Consider the following 18370-nt stretch of genomic DNA (forward strand, 5'->3'; position numbering starts at 1 on the left):
TCTTTGTTTGGGAGGGGGGTGGGGGTGGAGGAGGATTTAAATTAAGAATAAAAAAAAATTGCCACTGTATAGAAATCGATCTGATTTACTTCATTCTCTGTATCTATTTGTTGCGTTTGTTTTTGACTTGAGAAAAAAATAAAGGTTTTACTACACTTATGGTTCTGTAGTTGCTGTTTTCCCCTTTGTCTGTGGTAGGAGTTTGTGGAGTAAATGTCCAGCTAAAAAATTGTACCTGTGTACTGAGTTCTGAGAGGCTGTGGCAAGTGAAACAGTTTAGCCTGATATGTTAATTATTAGGAAGAACAGACACTTTCACAAGTGAAGTCCAAATTCTCTTGCAAAATCCACCTTCCTCTTCATCTGCCTCCCACACACACATTTTTGTCACACCCTCTTTGTTGCGTTCTGTGTGTGTGTGCAATCTAGGGGGCTGGACTAAACCAGTGCTGGCTTGAACAGGAAGTATGTATGAAAGAGTTTGTCTCTAGCAAATCTGCACCCTTTCAGAAACGTCCTGAACTTCAGCTCATTCTCTTTTTCCAAAAACTACCATAAGGTAAGCGTAGCCTACTGACTATTGTCAGATACTTTTTAAATGTTTTTCATGGGTTGTTCACCTTCACTTTTAAAATTCAGTATGTGCTTCTTTTCTTTTTTTCTTTGCTGTGTTCTTTCCATTAGTCACTCAACATGAGACGTAAGGGAGGAATGAACAGAACATTTTCCTCCTCTTAATTTTTTGTTCTCAAACGTCCTTCTCCCCTGTCCCTGCTAATTGTAGTCCGTCCAAAAAGGGATTTAACCACTGGCCTCTGTTTACGTGACACATGATATGTCTTTAAGCATTGTAACATTTGATACAAAAACAACCACATTACGTACTACGTTACATAACAATGATGCAGTGTATTCTCAAGTCATTCCTTCTTCCTTCTCTCATTTGATCGATTAATCTGGTTAATTTCTCAAATATGGGCTAGGATAATGCCATCAGTGATACTTCACATCCCTTTCTCTCTCTCTCTTTCTATCTCTCTCTCTGTCATTCTTCATATTGTGTTAAGTCTTTTCATTGTTGTCACTGTCACTGGATCAACATGAATGCTGGTTGCAGTGCTGACCCAAGCTGCTATACTGCAGGCCCCATGACTCTTTCTCTCTCCCTCTGTCTGTCCCCCAAATCTCTCTCTAGGCCCCACCCAGTGCCTGCATTTTTTCATTGTGTGTCAGGGGGAGGCAGGATTGTAACTGTATGCCTAAATGTACAGACATTCATATTTATATAATTCTCCTCACCATCTATGAAAGATGGAAGGAAATCTTACAACTATAGAAAGAAAGCTGAATTAATTACCTCCCACAACTGAAAACAAAATACTTAAAAAAAACTCTCAGGCTGAACTGACCCTTTCGTTTAATTGAACACCTCCTAATTCTTCATCCTTATAACCCGTTTTTGCTTTTTTTTTTTGTCTTATCCTTTATTTTGCTGTTTGTTTTCCACTTACCCTGCTTTGCCTTTTATAACCTGTACTATACTCTGTTTTCATGCTTTGTTCTTCTCTGTGGAGACGGAGCAGGGGATGGATGGCTGGATGGGACAGGTGGGCAGTAATTATCACTGTGGTGTTTAGCATTTGTCAGGAACCTGACTCTCTGCACCCCACCCCACCCTCACCTCCCCCTAGCTACCCCACAGGGCGTCTTCTCCACAAGGCCGCTCGTATTATCACCCTGGCTCCGGTTACTGCCACATATAAGCTAACCAGGCCAGGTGAAGACACCGGCGCACACATACTTATACAGTCACACTTAGACTCACACGGACGGTCATTCACTCACAGCCGGGCACAGAAATGGAGCAGGAGCCAGGTACCGGGCCGGAGCAGTTTGATGGGACCATACAGTTAAGTGGAGCGGGGGGTGCGTTTGTGGTTTTCTTCAGTCATTCTGACTTGAATCTACATTCCGGGAAATACACGTGTGAGAGAGTCGGGTGGGCTAGGCTACTTCAACGTGTGACTTTTCTTGCGAGCGGTCTGTGAGCCTGAAAGCTCGTCTATTCGGCCGGTTTAGCGTCCCCGTCTTTCTCTGTTGAAATATTTAGTCCGTTTGCAGAATGCAGGCATTTCCCAGCCTTTCCTCCCCAAGCCAATTAAATCCTAACCGGTTGGTAGTTCAGTAGGTCATTGGAGGGTTATTAAATGTTAAGAAGGGGATGATATTTCAATAAAGTAGGCCGACAGTGCTGTCACAAGGCCCTGTGTTTTAGACTGTCATGAGGCAGGGCTTGTGTACTGTTGAGTAAAAAATGAGATGAAAAGAAATCGGTTGACGTGCCTGAGAGCGTCTGCTGTGGTGGCTGGCAGACGCCGTGGATGGCCATGTAGCGTGAGAGAATTTCCGTTTTCTCTGTTTCTCTTCCTTCTCTCTCTCTCTCTCTCTCTCTCTGTCTGTTTCTCACTGCCTACTCCCCACTTTGTTGTCGGTCAATGTGATACTACTGTCAGCTGTACCCTACTTCGAGGCTAAAATCTTGTAGGTAATCAGAAATGACAGTTAGACATTCTTCTTTTCTTCTTGAAGTAGACATTAAGTAGGTCTGACATGAAAGGTTTCATTAGGGTCAGTGGACAAGGATGGAAGCTTCTTTCAACACCAATCAACCAGTCCAATGATATTCTAACACTACAGGTCAAGAGGAATGTAGTTGTCCATCAGGAAAAGCCAGACTGACCATTTGCCTAAGCGTACTGTCCTTGAAATGTATAATTACATTGAAATGAAGTTGCAGGGGTAAAAATAGTTTAATTCAAAACCTAACTCTTGCTAGTGAAGTTGACCCAATAAATGCATTAATGCATAGCATTTTGCCACAATCAGTCTGTCATGCCTGGAAATAAGAGTGGTTATATTCAGCCTCAGTTATATACTGTAAAATGTACTGTTTATCTGGTCAACTTGGTGAAAATGTATTGCTGACCCTTTCACTACTTGTTTAAAACCAGAGACCTCCGGATAAGCCGTACTGATGATGCATTGTGACGGTGTTTGTTTGTTGTGTTGTGTGGCCGTAAGTGAGATCCTGGTGCCCAAACGATTTGCATGCTGTTTGCCAGCTCCTCTGTTGCAGCAGGCCTTGTTTCGCCCGTGCACTCAAATAAACTGGCAATCAGGAGAGTAGTGTCAGTTATCAAAGAGCAATCCTAAAGTCACAGACCATAAATGGGAGAAAGCAACAGCAAGACAGCGATGGAGATGGCAAGATGGAGAGTCTGATATTCACTTTATAGTCTGAGGCACAGAAGCACCATCAGACATGCCTGCGCATGTCTTGGTGTGTGGGTGTGTGTTGGTATTTAATGTGTTTTGTGGTGGATCGCAGCCAGTAAATGTGTCTCATGTGTCTTACATAGCAATAATGCAGTTCACCTTTCCTTCTCTCCTTTTCTTCTTTCACCAGGCCTTGTTCTCCACTGCTCTTTTTCTCTCAGCACTCTGGCTGTTCTTCTGGGAATACACACAGTTATTTACTCTGATTGTGGCTGTTCATTCCTGCTCCCTGTGGACATAACCCTGTGTGACTGCACCGTCTTCAGTAATGACTGCGGTTCGGTTGTGGCACAAATGTTTTTACACAAGCTCCAGTTGTTCCTCTGTCTTTCACAGACTTCTGTTTTCACACTTGTGCTTAGACAAACACGTAATTATGTCCCAAGACAGAGTGAGAGCAATTTTTCTCTAGTTTTTGTGTGTGGTGGTCACAACAATGCATTTTCTGTTGGCCAGACTTCTCATCTCTCATCCATGTAAAAAAGGAAGTGGTGTTACACAATTTTATACAATACAACACAACACATTTCCTCATTTCATCCACTCTGCACTCCTTTCCTCCCCTTCATTTCCACTTACCATTCTGCCTTTTTTCTGTTTCTTTTTCTCTCTTCCCACTTTTTCTCTTATTTCTCTCTTTTTGTCTTTCTCCATAGAATGCTCCATTTCCAACCGGCGCCAGGCCAGTTTGGGCCCGAGGTGCGGGAACCAGGCCTGATGGTTTGGCGCGTGGAGAAGATGAAGGCGGTTCTACTAGAACCGGCAGAGTTAGGGGCCTTCTTCAACGGAGACTCCTACCTGGTCCTGGAACACCGCGGAGACCAGGGAGCAGACCTCCACATGTGGATAGGTAAGGCTGATGGCTTACCTATCCACATGAGACTTCATTGAGAACACCACACCTTTAGGGATTCTATCCATATAACATGTGGCCTACTCTTATCACCTGCCAGGGTTAATACGCTTAAATAAGCCTTAATACTGAATTTGCCATGTGCCAATTTGTGATGTTCACTCGTGTAACAATAGTCTCTTCTCGTGATTGTTTGTGTGTGGGTCAATACTGGTGTCAGTCTCTCTGTGTTTACTCCAGTCGGATCCGTTGGATTTTGGTTCCCACATAGCAAACATTTTTTACTAGAAACTTTGTTGCTCTGTGTTGTTAGTTTCTGTGAATCAAAGCATCTGCTTAATAAATGCTTCTTTTCAAATGATCCATGTTTGATTGATCAGCGTTTAAGTAAAATATGAAAATGCTAAGATGAAACTTAAAAAAAAAAAAAGAATGACAAAAAAGGGAGAAAGGATGCAGTAAGTATATGTATCACTGGATGGAGAAGCGGTAATTTTGGCTCAGCAGTGTGGGGAGATGAACAGATAGTGTGAGAGGAAGGAGAGGTAGAATGAACAGATAGTGAGAGAGGAAGGAGAGGTAGAATAGCTCTGGCACTCTTCTCTCCTCTTGCTCTACTTATCTCCACTTCACTGATGGAGCCGCAGGTGAATGGTTCACTAAGCCCTCTGACACACAGGAGTGGATGAGTGTGTGTGTGTGTATGTGTGTGTGTGCATGCGTGTGTGCGTGTGTGCGTGTGTGTGAGTGTGTGCGCACGTGTGAATGTGTGTGTGGGCCTGCGTGAGCCCTGACTATTGACCAGTGACAGACAAGCGGACCAAAGGCTTGGTCATGACAGACCGCATTATGAGCAACGGGGGCAATTAAGGGATGACAATGAAAGAGTGAGAGAGAGAGGGAGAGAGGGAGTGAAAGAGAAGGAGACAGAGAGGATAGAGGGATGGAGTGGGGAAGAGTCCCAGGGGAAAAAGGGAAGGGCGGGTGTTTTGTGCCGGGGCCCATTAAAGATTCAGCAGGGCTACTGCAGAGCTCCAGTGTGGCTGTAGTTTCCACCATGTATCCGGTGGTTGGGTAACACTAAGCTGGTTGTCAGCGTGTGGACACCCCCATTGAACCATCTGCTCCAAGAGGGCCTTCTGATCGACCCCCTCCGACCCCCTCACTCCTGGCCTGTCGTCCTCCTCAGCCCCTCACCTTCATGACAGCACTCTTCCTCTCGCTCCCCTCCGACCCCCTCGTCCTCCTCAGCCCCTCACCATCATGACAGCACTCTTCCTCTCGCTCCCCCGCTTTACCTCCCACTGTCAACCCGTATTTCTTACATCAAGTTTTTATTTTTGCACCGTTGCGTCCACAATCTGTGAGCGAGTGAGCGAGCGAGTGTGTGTTTTTCCATTCCTCTCAATGATCCTTTCAGTTTCTTTTTTTTCTGTTTCTGTTGTCAAATCTATCGTTTTTTTGACCCTCGTCCCCTTCTGCTGAATCATGATATCCATCTCTATTATGCCTTATAGTTTTCCTTTTCTTTTCTATCTTACATCTTCTCTTCCTTCTCATCTTTCTCCCTTCCCTGTAAAGACCACAGAAACATACAAGCCAGGCCTCCAATGACAAGAGGGCCCCGGAAACATCTGCCCATCCTACTTTCCCTATGCATTCCCTCTCTTTCTTCTCTTCCCCCTTTGTCAAACTGAGGCTCTCTCTCTCCATTTCTACCCCCTCAGGTGAGAAGTCGTCTCGCGATGAGCAGGTGGCCTGCGCCATGTTGGCTACGCAGCTGGACAACTTCCTGGGTGGAGACCCTGTCCAGCACCGGCATGTCCAGGGCTATGAGTCGCCGGAGTTCATGAACCTCTTCCCCCGAGGGGTCAGCTATAAGGTGAGAGGACAGAGGTGTGCATCTGACCTGCCTCATAAAAAATCCATTGTGTGTGCAAGTCCTTCTGTTAGCCTGTTGTGATATGAAACACCTTTGCCTGCCCATCAGACAGTCTCTTTGTAGCTTTAGATAATGATGCACTACAAGTTTTTGACGGCTTCACATGCGCACTGTTTCACAGAAAAAGCGGTAAAGGGACATGGTTGGCAGGGCCAGGCTGAAGTTAAATAGTTAACGGTTTGATTAAAGCAGACTGATAGCATTGTCGAGCAATCCTTTTAAACTCAATGTGTCAGACAAGATTACAATGTAAGAAGATGGTTATAAAATGCCCTAGTCATATCCCTTGAAACTCACTGTTATAATGTTAATTAGTGTATGTCATTTTTAGCCTATTTGGCTCACTTAGATGACAAGCAAACCTTATTTCTGTCGAGATCAATGGGCCTAACTCTAAGACTAGAATGTAAACATGTGAAATAGATTTAATTTAACATGCTAATCAATCAAAATCAAAATGTATTTGCCTTACTTGCATCTTGCTGAAATCTAAATTTTTTCAGCAGACATTCTGACACTTGCTTTGGTGTGAATTGAGGGAGCAGAAGAGCAAAGCTCTATTTCCTATGGAAATAAAAGTGTTCGGATGGAAACTTGGGTTTCTTCTAGCTGCTTTCCCTCCTTTCCCCAATAGCATAGTCTACTTATCGCATGGGGATGTGAAAGAATGATCTTAAGCTTTTACTGCAACAGCCTGATAGGTTTGTCTCAGGTACTGGTATTCAACGTTTATTAGATTGAAATCCTTACCATGGCCATTTTCTACTTAAAATTAGTGAATGAAAAGCTGTTCAGTTGAACACTGGATCAACAGGAGAGAGTGGACATATAAAGGTATTCATTTGCGTAACATGAGGCTACTGGTGACCATACAGTATGTGTAGATATACTGATGATATATCCCAGAGACTGGGAAAGAAACTGATGGGTAAAACACAAGAGCCGCAGTGACCAGCAGCCTACCTGAATGCATTGGGGGTTGCATTAGACGTGAACAGGAGGTCACAAGCTTTGTTTATGTTGATGAATTTGAAAACCTGGACCAACATGAATGCAATCTCTTTCTGCACTCTGTCGGGCCAAGGAAAGAGATATTTTGTGGAAAATGTGCTGGTGTGGCACGGCATCTCTTCACGGCCTTCTCTGCTAATTAGACGACAATATGTGAACAGAAATAACAAGAAATCCAATGTTGTATTTACATAATTTGTTTACTGGTGAGCATTTAAATCAAGCCGTACAAATTAGACTACCTCTCCCCAGACGCTAAAGTGTTTCAAGGGGTTCATCCTTCTAGACAAACATTTAAAAAAATAATAATAATAATCTGCCAGGATATATGTTAACTTCGAGGATATCCAAGATAGATTAACTTTGTTAAACCATAGCACGTTTGCTCCTGATTCCTGGCTAATACAGAAATATGTAGGCATAATGTACCACTCTTCCCATAAAGGGAATGTGCTTTTTTTTGCCAGCGAGATCAATTGGGCATTGATGGTTTGTGATTGGTGCATGGAACTGTTCCCTGTCAGAGAAGAATATGCCAATACACCTATATCAAAAATCCACACCTCTCAGAGTGTCATTTATGACCAGAATTTTGACAACCTGTCCAGCTTGAATAGGTCCTTTTTGCCGATAGGGCCCTTAGAATAAGATTGGAGTTGAAGAGGCAGGCAGAGTTCCTGAGTTTTCTGTGTCCTGCCACGTGTGACTCTGTTCCTGATCTAGGTGTGACTCTATGTTCTTAGTTTGGAGGAGAATGGAATGTTTCTGGGACTGTGTCTCTGAGTTCAAAGTGTCAAAGTGGTTTAATCAGAGAAGTTGGTGGATCTGCATGAGAAACCTTCCTCTCACCCTTGAAGCACATCTTGTAAAGAATCAAACCTTGTTTCTGATTTTCAACCATTAATTTGTGGTATAAAATGAAATCGATACTTGCTAGCTGCAGTATCAGGATACTTAACTACAGTTGTAAGTAGAAGCTTAAAAAGGGCTGTAGTACCTTCAAAAGACACTCCATCTTCCAACAATGACAGTTTCCTAATGGTTCCAGTGGTAAATGTGGCTGAAAGGTTTTCTGCAGTGTTGCCTGTGTTACAGATTATGTTTCCTACGAGCATGTTGGACATGGACTTGACACTGTGTGTAATTAAGCTAGGACAGGTTATGGGACAGGTGGCAGGAGTCATTTAGGGGTTTGTTTACACTTTTCAGACGCTGTTAACTACTTTTAGTGTGAATAGTGTTGTGGTGAAGGCTATCAAGAGGCACAACTATGATGAATGGATGATAAGGGGAATAGGACATTGGTTGGGTTTGTATTGGCGGAGTGTTTTATTAAACATATGGGTAATTCTGAATGGACTGGCACTCATTTCTATTCAACTTCTGATGTTTTATGTAAATGACAGATTGGATGAGCATGCTGAAAAGTGGTGACAATGCAATTAAAAGACTAAGTAAAATGAATGCAGAAATGCTATACAACCTCATGTTCCTGCTCAAGCACATAGACATATACACCCACAGCAGCGGGCATAAATGTATTAGTCACTTTCCTGTCCAACGTCCTCCTTCTTGGTACTTCTTGACTTACTGTCTTTGTATATGGTCACATATGTGATGCCTGTGAGTGTGTTCATGTTAACGGCCTGACTCTCCCTCTTATCTTTGATCAACAGAGATACTTTCAGTCGTATAGTTTGTTTGTGTATTTGATCTGGAGCTTGAAAAGCATAAATGTTTTGATTTGGTGTTAGGTCTGTGTGTGCTTAAAACTATTAACTCTTTTTGTCTTTTCTGTTAATGATGTCTTGGGGTTTCACAAATAAATTAAATTCACCTTTGAATGAAATTCAGTTAGTTTAAAAAAATAGTTAACTCATTAATTTACAAACATTATCATATAATGGTACTCTCATCTTTAAATTACTGCTTCACTTTTTATGAGCATTAAATAATGGGCTTACCTAAGGACCTCTTAAAGTCTGACCATAAAAGTTCTGTTGTCAGCCTTTTTTTCAAAAGTTTCAAATGTGTCAATACTCAATAAAACAAATGAAACAAATAAGTTCACCATGGCAGGCCTGAAAATGGCTGCTTCATCACGAGGGCAGAGGAAAAAGACATGACACCTGAATCAGTAGGGCTGGGTTTTGCCACAGGGTGAGGATACTATACGATTGTGATATTTGGGTCACGATACGATATTTTTGTGATTCTTTACATTTTGCAATAAAGCAAGTATTACGATTTGATTTCTGCAAATACATTGCAATTTATTTCACCCATATATTATTAAAATTCATTATAAATCATAAAGAAAATAACATCTAATCTCACACGAATCTTGCCATTTAATTTATGAAAAAAATTAGCACTTTTCACCTCCTGCTGTTTTAAACACATGAAAACACAACACAGTGAGTGTATAGACTGCTGTACATTTTTGTCTGCAACCATCTCGAGGTGGTTAATTTGTTCTCTACTCTGACTTCCTTTCTGATTTCCGCTGTGACGCAAGAATAAGGTTGTGCAACATTTTTGGTTTTCAGAAGCAATCTACAGAGTAGATGTATGTACCTAAATAACATTGTAAATCATAATGTTGATGCTTGGCGCGGTACTACACTTTATCAATGATTTTCTCCCCCCTCTATCTATCAGTAATAGCATGGTCACACGTGCACACGGGGCCTGTGCAGGAGATTATATATATCTGTAATATAGAAAACGTCAGGGCATTTATATAGTGCTTTTGTTAACACAAAACTGACTTTTTTACTAAAATGGAGAATACGGTACATAAATCTGTAAAAAAAAATGGGAGATCCTACTCACTGACATTTTGATATATAGGACGTGTATCAATAAGATTTGCCATTGACTTGAAGTGACAAAGTAAACAAGTCTTGGCAGTGTGATGTTCACCACACATCGATGACAAAAACAGGTACATCAATAAACTTCATTGAATGAAGAACACATTTCCCTTATTCCTGACTAGCTAAGGTCAGGCTACACCAACAACTACAGTAAGCACTGATCAAATCTTGCTAGCTTGCAAATTTATTTCACTCAAAACCTTATTACTTTAATTTGCATTTGTCAAATGCAATGGTGTTTTGATATAGTGTAGTTGAGTAACAGTTTTCTATCACATTTATGGTTAGAAATATTTTACAAATTAACTGAAAAACAGGGTGTTTACAAATAATTCCAAGATTAGGCTGTAGACCTAACATCCAACTACAAATACAGCCCAACCCATTGAAAATAGATCCACATCAAAAGCATGCAATGGGAAAATTCTAACTATTATTGGCGTGAAGACTGGCCACTATTTTTCTAAAGGTTACAAACTGTTTTTCACTGTTTAACTTAAATGATCACTAATGAATTTAACCATGTAGCATTTAGTACGTGTGGTGCTTCTATAACAGCTGGCTCAGGGAATGTTTCTATCAGATAAAGAACAACATGCTGCACATTTGTCTAATTCATAAATCTTCCACACCATGCAACCTCATGTGTTTAACTGTGATATTCTCTGCCATTCTGCAAGATAAAAAATTGGCATGAAGGTGAGAAATCAGCAAGGTTGGGTGGATTTTAAGGTGGTCCAAACTACATCTCCCTCTCTCTCTCTTTCTGTCTCTCCCAGGAAGGAGGGGTGGAGTCTGGTTTTAGGAGAGCTCAGTCCGGTTCGGGTCCTATCCAGAGGTTGTACCAGATCAAAGGCAAGCGGAACATCCGAGCCAAAGAGGTGGAGCTTAGCTGGAACAGCTTCAACAAAGGGGACTGCTTCATCCTGGACCTGGGGAATGTAAGGACACAGGGGTTCGGGTCGGACTGTCATTACCAAGGGAATGCATGTCTTCATGCCTCAAATTTGCCTACATGACCACAGAATAAGAAACAAATGTTCAATTCTTCCGATTCTGACATTCCATGCATCTCTTCTGAGGACATCACCATGGGAACAGGGTCAGGTGGAGTTCTCTAGTGTGCTAGGCATCCAGTCACAACATGCCAATGCAAAATGCATGTCTCCAATGGCAGCTGACTTTAACGTGTTTTTTTATTTTAATTCGGAAATGTTTAATAAGGAAATTGCTTCTACTTTCATGGCTTCCAGACCATTGTGTCCTGGATTGGCTCGCAGGCAAACATCTTTGAGAAGCAGAAGGTACGAGAGATCGCCACGCTGATCCGTGACACAGAGCGACACGGCAAAGCCCAGATCACCAACATCACAGAGGGAGAAGAGCCGCAAGAGATGCTGGAGGTGCTCTTCCTGCGAGACAATCTCTCAATCATACTTTTTGTCAATCTCTCTTTCTTCACTGTAGCGATGGTTACTTCACAGATCACAACACGACTTTGTAGATTATTTTGTGTGGATAGAGCGCTCTTTCTGCTACCTTAGATATGATAGCCATACTTCTAGGCAGTTATTGAAGATATGAATATTACAATATCATGTCTAATGTGTTGCTCGTTAACAGCAATTTACAAAATCTTGTATTGACTAACATTCATGGGACATTCATGACCCCCTGTGTCTGCCTCTTGTCACTTGTGATTGACAGGTGCTTGGTCCAGTGCCAGAGCTCACAGAGAGCACTCCAGAGGAGGATAGCAAAGCAGATGTCTCTAATTCCGCCTCCCTCTACAATGTACTTAAGCAACTCCCTTTTCAACAAAGTTTTCCACACTGTAGATGTTGATTGTGTATTGGGATGTATATTGGGACTATTGGGATATTTGGGATTGTTTGGTGATTGAGTAAGTCATTTAGGTTTACACGTACATGTGCATCAATATTCCCCTTCGGCATGCACCTTATTCCTTATTCTGGGAAGCATCTTATTTTATGTCCAACCACAAACATATGCAGAATATGAATGTATTGAATGGTTCTGTAAATGTATATCTCAAGTTGAAGGCATGGATTAGGATTATTTGTGTTCCTGCAGGTGTCTGATGCAACAGGGTCGATGAAGCTCTCCAAAGTATCTGAAAAAAGCCCATTTGCCAAGGACCTCCTGCTGCGCGATGACTGCTTTATTCTTGACAATGGAAGCAATGGGATCATTTTTGTGTGGAAAGGTTTGATAAATGCTTCCCTCTACACATTAAAATTGAGTGACATGAGTCTATAGTAAACACTAACAATTTCACAATAACTTTTCATGTAATGCAGTGTATCATTCATGCACATATTTGATATGAATAGTGAATAGTGACAGTACATAGCTTTTTAGTTGTTTTTTTGTTTGTTTGTTTTTTGTATTTCAACACATTTTGATGGACAGGAAGCGGAGCCAATGCTGAGGAGAAGCGGGAAGCTCTGAAGATGGCTGATGACTTCATTCAGCAAATGAACTACCCAAGAATGAAAACCCAGGTCAGTGAAGGCCAGTGGTATCGGACAGGCGTTCCATGGTGATCTCAGTGCTGTGCATAATATGCCATTAATTGTATGAATGATTAAAAGTGAGCCTAATTATCTTAATCAGATATATTATGTTGAATGGTTTCCCGTTGTAGTATTAAGCATTCATATTTCTGCATGGGTGGTATTCAGCTTTGTAAAAAATATCCCACATTTGCGTCATAAAAACATGAATACAGCACAAGATGTATCTTCCAAAACACACCAATGCAGTCATCTTTATTTCTGTCGTCTGCTTTTACACCACAAGCCGTCAAGTGCAGCTATTACAGTGTGCAGGTGTGTAGCAGGTCTGCATCGCCTCATCAGTGTCTTTACTCTGTGTTTCCTGTAGGTGGAGATCCTACCGCAGGGCAGAGAGACCGTCATATTCAAGCAGTTCTTCCACAACTGGAACTAAACCGCCCCTGGCTGCACAACAATCCAAGCTTATATTGCACTCATTCAAAATGTTAAATAATGTCAAAATAATAATACCAGCATTTCTGCCGTTGTCTGGTCTGGAATGACTAGTAAATTGTATTTGTCAGCACTCCAAGGCCCAAATGTATTTTGAGGTTTACAATTTATGTATATATTGAGAAGGAGCAGAGAGGACAATTGTGTGAACATGTTGGCAAGTGTTACATTGTTAAGCTGAAGTTTGTTGCAGTAGAAGTGAACTGAGCTATACTCATGTGTATGCCACAGTATCACAATGCAGCAACTGCTTGACTCAGTTCAACTGCCACTCACTTTCACAATTATCGATTCAAGTTGTTGTTCAGGTTATTGAAACGTCTTACTGCATTAAAGCCAAGAATCTTTCACACAGCTAATGGCTATGCCCGTCTTTTTGTCATAACCGTCTCATATCTTTTTATGGGAGTTACCCATGGGAGTTGTTTTCACTATAACATCCAGAATTTATATTTACATTTATATTTATTAATTTGGAAGATGATTTTCTCCACAGTGTCTTCCAATTGAGGAACAACAATCATTACAAAGTTGAGAGACCTGTTGAGAATACCTGTGACATATCATTAAACATTTGTTACATACTGTACATATAAGTACACTTACATGAATTTAAATTTAGTTTATTTCAATAATTTAGTGGCAGTGATGGGAAAACCTATAGACTGCTTAAGAATTAAAAATGACGATGTTGAGAGACGGCTATCGACAGAGTTGCTGCAGCAGGAGTTCCTTTGTATCGATGAATAAGTGGCCTACGGTGGTGCGGTACTCCAGAAAGGTATTTTTTTCTGGATCAGCCTATGGGAGGTGAGTATGCTTGGCTCCACAGCAAGTGAGTTCTAGCCATACCTGTAGCCACACCGGGTGAAGTGACTCAAACACCACAGGATCCCAGTAGGTGGACTCAATAAGCTGGGAGAGTAGCTTGATATGTAACATTGTTGAGCTCAACAACCTTTAAACCTAAATGGTCCGGATGTTTTTAATATGCTCTTTGCAGTTGTTGACCTCTCATCCATTTCCTTATCAGAAATACACCTCTGCCACTGAGCTCGTACGCCCTGTGGGTTTGTCCGAGGCTACTAAAGCATGTCATACATAACAGGGTGGCAGACCTTTGGTAATCGTCTCCATGACAATCATATTTACAGATAAAAGGCGCAGAGAAGATAGAAGCCATTGACATTTAAATGGTATTGAAATTAAACTAGAATGGGTTATTAGGTAAAGATCTGATGGATATTCAAACTTGGACTACTACTAGACCATTTGTTGCATGAGGTTATCTGGAGCCTGGCGTTGTCATACTCATAATTCTAGTCAGAATATGAACTTCCCGACTTCAAATGTTGTGGGCGGGGATAAGTTTGGACTGGCACCCAGGCTAGGTTATCTGCCTGGAAGACCTCAGAATCCGAATTGAAATTGTGTCAAAGATGCTTACTCTTTCACTTCGAGGGTAATCAACAGCCGTAGAGTTTACGTAACAAACAGTAAAGCAATCATTCTTAACGGCACAGCTGGAATGTTGATTAGGATTGTTGTAGTTGTATTGTTTATATATCCATAATTAAACAAAACCAGGATTGGTAGGCGTTGATGCCATGACTATGATGTGAATACCATTGGGAGGAATACAGTTTTCAATAGTGGATAAGAACCATAGATATTGGATATTGAATGAAAGGAAGTACATTTCATGAGGATTTCAAGACAGCAACAAAGAAGTATTTGAACTATTAAACAGTTTAGATTCAATACATTTAGATAGTAGTAGTAGTAGTAGTAGTAGTAGTTTATATAAAAATAAGGTTATCAGAAAAACTTTAAGGTAATATGACGATAAATCTAGCATAGGCATCAAATCCAGAGTTTTTTTTATTATTATTTATATATTGCAATACAGTATACGAAAAAACATACAGACAAGTGTTCATCACATCAAATCCAGAGTTATAAAGCCCTCCTGTTTAGGGTGGTGCGACACTACAGACAGGATGACGACAGAAAGTTGTCATGGATTGAACTGTGCTTAATGTGTCTGTGGCACTGTTGCTAATGGAGACAAATAGGGGAAAGGTCAGGAAAGTCAGTCTAGAGGTCCTGAGTCATGTGAGTGAGTGTCAATCAGGGTCAGTGATCAGCAAAAGACTAATGAAATTAACATCTCTGAGAGAAGAAAACGCAAACACACAAATAGACACAAACATAGAAGCCAATGACATTTCAATGGTAATAAAACAGAACGGTAATGGGTTATTAGTAAAAGATTTGATGGATCTTCAAACTTGGACCACTAGACCATTTGTTGCATGAGGTTATCTGCCTGGAAGACCTCAGAATCCAAATATAAATTGTTTCAAAGATGCTTTATCTTTCACTTTGAGGATGATAAACAGCCCTAGAGTTTACGTAACAACCAGTACAGGCATCATTTTTAACGGCGCAGCTGGAATGTTGATTAGGATGGTTGTAGTTGGATTACATACATCTAGGAATTTTAACAAAATCAGGATTAGTAGGCGTTGATGCCATGTTGAAGTAGTAGTAGTTTATGGGGCAAAATGACTAGTTTTATTTCAAGGTTATCAGAAAACCTTTAATATAATATCACGATGAATCTAGCATAGGCGTAAAATCCAGAGTTATCAAGCCATCCTGCTTAGGGTGGTGTGTCACTACAAACTGGATGACGACAGAAAGCTGTCATAGATTGAACTGTGCTTAATGTGTCTGTGGCACTGTTGCTAATGGAGACAAATAGGGGAAAGGTCAGGAAAGTCGGTCTAGAGGTCCTGAGTCATTGAGTGAGTAAGTGTCATTCAGGGTCAGTGATCAACTAAATACTTTTGAAATTAACATCTCTGAAAGTAGGAAAGCACACACACGCACAAAGAAACACAAACATATACAAACATGTGCTTGCAGGCGTTTTTGTCATATCAGCCTCAGATAGGTCTACATCAATTCATCCACAGTTCAGTGAATGAATTGATGTAGACCCACATAAATAGTAAGGGCTTTGTGTTAGCACCAGGAATAAACTACTGTTGTTTTCAATCAAACCTCATGTACCTCTGGCCTTATCGATGAGAGAAACCGTTGATACGTGATTGCAGTCTTGTGAGCTCTTCTTGGAAGAGACGTCAACTCATTACAGTAAACCGTGTGAAGTCCAAAGATCAAACCGCCTGTAGCCTTATAAAAAGGGCAGGCACGCAGAGTAGCCTGTCCAGTGTCATCCCCGTCTGTGACCACACTCTCCTTTTACTGGTAGGAACACTTAATATCCTTTTGTTAATGTGGTTTTACTTTTTAAGTTTAGTGATTTACATGTTTTAAAGCATATCAATGTAAAGACCAGAATAGGTCATCCCTCCTCAGAGGACTCATTTTGAGGCGAAATTCATTTCCTTTTCTCTCTGTTGTCATTCGTTTCGCAGGAGTAGCCTTCACACTTGATTGTTCAAGATGAGCATTCTTAAAATTCCAAGTAAGATTCTTTTAGTTACCATTTCATTGCAGATTATCGGCACTTGTGTGCCCATATGGCCTTTTGTAAGCTATTTTATTGTGTCAAAGCATTCACATAGTTTTTCCAAAGTCAGTGTCAGAAAGTCGGCAGCTGATTGACTGGCTCATTGCATTTAATAGAGTATGAACAGAGGCTGAAGGATGGAGGTGCCCAGAGTAGCTCTATCGGAGCGGTGCGTTGGACTCTTCCACATGAGGACGTCAAGGCCCACAGCTCTGCTCCCAGCAAGCAGTTAAAACACAACGGGCTCGAGACACAATCATCACAGGTACTCGTCTCCCGCAACACACTCTTACTTACACAGCTTTCACACAGATCTATTAAAAAATGACTGCAACCATATTAGATGACATCTGATTAAAGTGGCATTACGTATTTATTGCTAATCGCTAACGAGATGCTAGCGGCTAAACCTATCGAAACCGAATTTTGCTTACTTTGACACTATGACAAACTAGTGAGTCAACAACTTTCCTAACACAGTCAAACATCAAGCAAGTGTGACACAAGACAAAGCAAGACGGCAAATAAGCTACTTACTAGTCTGGCAGACAGTAGTAACCGGGCGGCTTTAGGCAATCCTACATAACGCAATAATATGCCTACGGACTCTGGTATGGCAATGACACAGATACTCCATATTAAGCGTAATTTTAAGATATTATTTTAAGGTAAAACTGCTAATCATAACCCTTACCCTGAAGTACAATTCCTACATAATGCCACTTTAAAAGGACAGTGAAACACAAAGTGAGGCCGTAAATTGATTTTATGTATATGTGTGTATATATCTGTGTGTATGTATATATATGTGTGTGTGTGTGTGTGTGTGTGTGTGTGTGTGTGTGTGTGTGTGTGTGTGTGTGTGTGTGTGTGTGTGTGTGTGTGTGTGTGTAAATATATATAAAATGTATATATGTGTGTGTGTGTGTGTGTGTGTGTAAATATATAATTTATATATAAGTGTGTGTGTGTGTGTGTGTGTGTGTGTGTGTGTGTGTGTGTGTGTGTGTGTGTGTGTGTGTGTGTATATAATTTATATATGTGTGTGTGTGTGTGTGTGTGTGTGTGTGTGTGTGTGTGTGTGTGTGTGTATATGTGTTCATGTGTGTTTGTTTCTCTCTGTCAGCATAAACACAGGCAGCAGGACCTGAGGGACCTCCGTAGCCTGCAGGAGTGTGTTCGCTTCCTCAACCACTGGAAAGAACAAGTGGCCAAGGTTTGCAAGGTAAGGTTGCATTGTGTAGCATGATTTTTCTGTTACAAACAAAAACAAAAAAGTGACAAATAATCATCTAGTGTAGGCCTGGATTGGTTAGAGATAGATGGAAGTAGATCGATTGAGAGATGCACTGCAAATCAAACACAAATAAGCATGTACAGTATTTCTTATCAGGCAACATATTTGAGGATGAGACCAAGGCAGATCAGTCAGGTGGTCAGTGATAAAAGGCCATTAAAATGGATGGTTGGATAGATTGTGTAGATACACTGATTGACAACATTGATAGGCTTTTTCTCCAAAGGACTGCTCTCTTCGGTGGTCCTCATCCCAATGGTAGTGGAGTAGTTATCTAACTTGCATCAAGGGCAGGTACGGACTACACATCAGGAAGGGCCATGTGAAAATAACAAAGGGGGCTTTCCCCTTTCAGGCCCTCCAATTTTCAAATCTTAACTTCCTGCTTGACTCTTGAACTGTTAAAGGCACCCAGTGCAACTTTCGAGGCTTAAAAATAAACATTCAATTTCTAGTCTTTTTTACACGTAGTAAGTTTC

The 18370-nt window shown here is 41.1% G+C and overlaps 2 protein-coding genes across 2 annotated transcripts in view; both read left to right on the forward strand.

Moving 5' to 3' along the window:
• The first annotated feature begins 490 nt into the window (after positions 1-490).
• On the forward strand, positions 491-13176 carry capgb (capping protein (actin filament), gelsolin-like b). The gene is made up of 9 exons (XM_080838493.1): positions 491-559; positions 3993-4186; positions 5917-6071; positions 10801-10962; positions 11275-11424; positions 11729-11815; positions 12116-12248; positions 12455-12546; positions 12929-13176. Exons 2-9 carry the CDS (start codon positions 3994-3996, stop codon positions 12992-12994), a joined length of 1038 nt encoding a protein of 345 aa, XP_080694619.1. The 5' UTR covers positions 491-559; position 3993; the 3' UTR covers positions 12995-13176.
• A 3351-nt stretch (positions 13177-16527) lies between these two features.
• Positions 16528-18370, forward strand: part of LOC308366233 (uncharacterized protein) — a gene marked incomplete at both ends in the record, with an annotated part of 7582 nt that continues 5739 nt past the window's right edge. The window contains 3 exons of the mRNA XM_080839868.1: positions 16528-16549; positions 16711-16859; positions 17721-17819. Of these exons, the coding sequence (XP_080695994.1) occupies positions 16528-16549; positions 16711-16859; positions 17721-17819 (270 nt within the window). The remainder of the gene's footprint in view (positions 16550-16710; positions 16860-17720; positions 17820-18370) is intronic.

The sequence above is a fragment of the Sprattus sprattus genome (assembly GCF_963457725.1).
Source record: "Sprattus sprattus genome assembly, chromosome: 5".
Classification (NCBI taxonomy): domain Eukaryota; kingdom Metazoa; phylum Chordata; class Actinopteri; order Clupeiformes; family Clupeidae; genus Sprattus; species Sprattus sprattus.

What these genes read in the sequence shown, in the direction of transcription:
- capgb (XM_080838493.1), top strand. Translation starts at nt 3,994, where the DNA reads ATGCTCCATTTCCAACCGGCGCCAGGCCAGTTTGGGCCCGAGGTGCGG. An exon ending in TCATCCTGGACCTGGGGAAT is followed by an intron (nt 10,963 to 11,274) that starts GTAAGGACACAG and finishes CATGGCTTCCAG; the next exon opens with ACCATTGTGTCCTGGATTGG. An exon ending in AGCCGCAAGAGATGCTGGAG is followed by an intron (nt 11,425 to 11,728) that starts GTGCTCTTCCTG and finishes TGTGATTGACAG; the next exon opens with GTGCTTGGTCCAGTGCCAGA.